The 2,632-nt window shown below is 39.9% G+C and overlaps 1 protein-coding gene across 1 annotated transcript in view; it reads right to left on the bottom strand.

The window, feature by feature from the left end:
• Positions 1 to 520: 520 nt before the first annotated feature.
• LOC101857615 (organic cation transporter protein) overlaps positions 521 to 2,632 on the bottom strand; it is a gene marked incomplete at its 3' end in the record, with an annotated part of 16,967 nt that continues 14,855 nt past the window's right edge. The window contains 2 exon segments of the mRNA XM_013083573.2: positions 521 to 702; positions 1,151 to 1,377. Of these exon segments, the coding sequence (XP_012939027.1) occupies positions 521 to 702; positions 1,151 to 1,377 (409 nt within the window).

The following is a 2,632-nucleotide window of genomic DNA, read 5'->3' as shown; positions in this document are numbered from 1 at the left end:
ACTACTACTACTACTACTACTACTACTACTACTACTACTACTACTACTACTACCACCACTGTTATTACTACAATTACTACTACTACAACACCCCCGGGGCGGTGCCACTGACTGAAGTGTCTTTAGGCCATTGCCAAAGGGGGGACATTTCTCGTTCCAATGCACAGTAGAATTGTAAATGGGCTGATCCAACAATATCATGCTCATAACTGTGCCTGGACTACAATAGGGAACTGCTACTTTTTCTTTCCCTGTCCTTACGATCGTCATTTTATCTATTTCTTTCGTATGTTTGTCACACTCTTGTGACCTGCTATTTCCGTTGTTGCCTTGATAGTCGAAGCAGACCTTGAGCTGTTGAAGCTAGAAAGGTGAGCAGAGTAAGTCTGATTCCCTGTAAGGACTTCTCTGTTGACATCCACCCCTAGGCGCTCATATGACCTTATGCAGTTGCGAGCGCCGTAAAACCTCTACGAAAACAAACAACTACAATTATGAAACAATAACAATTATTACTCACTGTGTTTGCAATGAAAGGTGACACCAAACCTCCGATGCGACCGAAAAAGGAGCAGATCCCAATCCCGGTATTCCTCACAAAGGTTGGGATAAGTTCCGCAGTAAATACAAACGCAGTGGCGAAACACACAGTTGTACACATCTTTCCGACGCTTGAAAGCACCGTGTTGATCCACGGTGCATCTAGAGGAAATAGTGAATGTTTCATTTATTAGGATACTAGCAAGCCTGTTAGTCGAGTAAGTAAGTGTAAGTTAGTCAGAGATTTTTATTAGTTTTCGTTTTAATAAACGTTTTTCGGCTCTTGCAACACAGTTAAGGTCTAACAGTGCCAATAATTAGAGGAGTTACAAGAGAGTAAAAAACGCATTAAAAAGGAATGAGGGAAAGGACGATAGATTGACGTTTGATAGGAAAGAACGAGCAAAGCCAACCAGAGTAGCTGCCAACCACCTACCTTTATTATGTTTTGCGTGCACACGAAAACCCAAGCTCATATTTTATTACACTTTCAATCACACCAATTTCAACACAAGAATGCCCTAATTATTTCTTTTTAAATTACTCTACAAAACTTAAGTTCAAACCTCAAACTTCCAACATTAACGTCACCAATCCCTATCCAACCCACCTGAGTCAGCCAACACCGGCCCCATCGTTGCTAAGCACGCCATTCCCCCTAGCAACATACAGGAACAGAAGAGTGGCTTTCTCCCCACGCGGTCAATCAGGACCTGGCTCAGGATGTAACCCGCCAATTCCATCACGGACAGGATGGTGAAGTTGAGGTACAGGTCGCCCTCAATCAGCGACCCAACGTTCAGGGTAAGCCCGTAGTAGCACACATTGAAGGCGAACCTTTGAGATGTACAACGATGGTGGTGATGATGGTAATGATGAAAATCGTAATTATAATAATGATAGTAATAATAACCGTATGTAATAATAAGGATAGTAAAAATAATCGTTATAGTAATAGTAATAATAATAATACTACTACTACTACAACTACTACTACTACTACTAATAATAATAAAAATAATAATAACAATAACAATTATAATATGTGAGGCAGCGTGGTGGAATCAGGCTCTCGTCAATTTTGGGGCATATTGAGTTATTGGTACTATCTTAAAGCTTATTCATTTGTCTTGCTTTCAAAGAAAAAATTACCCATCCATATTCAGTAGAAGTGGAGATATTGTGGATTGAAGGAGGTGGGGGTCACCAGGTTTAAGAGGTAAAACTAGGGAGAAAATGACCGCCAAAACTGGTAAATTCCAAAGCTGGTGAGTCCACGAAAACTGTAAAATTATAATTTTTGCCTTAAATCAACGTTTTCGGTGAAATCCCCAAAGGAATGCGTTTGTAAATTGACACAAAAGGTGTTGAGACAAAAAACAAAAATTTGATAAAAATTGCTAAGCAGGGAGAAATCTGCTGTTTTCTTCGATTTCATTATTTTGACGGGAGCCTGATTCCACCACGCTGCCTCACATATAATGATGTTAAGACTAATAGATTTAATATTGTCCTTTTCATGTACAAAACAACCCATCTTTTAAAGACAGTTTTTGGTCTCAGTAAAAACAATCTGATAAATAATACTATCCGTTTACTTTGCCTTCCTCTCGGAGAAAGGATAGGAAAGGGAGCATTTTTCTCTCACGTATTTCAAAAAAGAAAAAGAAAAGAGAAAAAAAAAAAACAGAAGAAAAAAAAACAGAATAGTGAGGCCCACTAGTTTGGCTCTCAGACTCGCAACCGTAAGGTCGGGGATTCGAATCCCGTCAGAGACCCGACGTTGTGTCCTTGGGAAAGGCACTTTACACCAATTTTCCCCACTTCACACAGGTGAGAATGGGTACCCAACTATAGACAGTGAAAGGCGTTATCAGTTTATTAGTGCTTAAGTGCTTACACAGCTGCTTGCGCTGTGGGCTTCCCGGAAAGCTGAGAATGTTTCTGAGTGTTCTATGGTCTGCTGGGGTAATTATAACATAGTGTAAAGCGCGTAGAGCTTGGTATAGAGCGGGGTAATGCGCTATACAAATTCTATTTATTATTATTATCTTTTTATCTGTCTAGTTTACGCTTACCAGACAAGGCAAAG

The sequence above is a fragment of the Aplysia californica genome, unplaced genomic scaffold (assembly GCF_000002075.1).
Source record: "Aplysia californica isolate F4 #8 unplaced genomic scaffold, AplCal3.0 scaffold00011, whole genome shotgun sequence".
Lineage (NCBI taxonomy): Eukaryota > Metazoa > Mollusca > Gastropoda > Aplysiida > Aplysiidae > Aplysia > Aplysia californica.
Note: the sequence above shows the minus strand (reverse complement) of the source record. Positions and strands in the feature narration are given on the sequence as shown.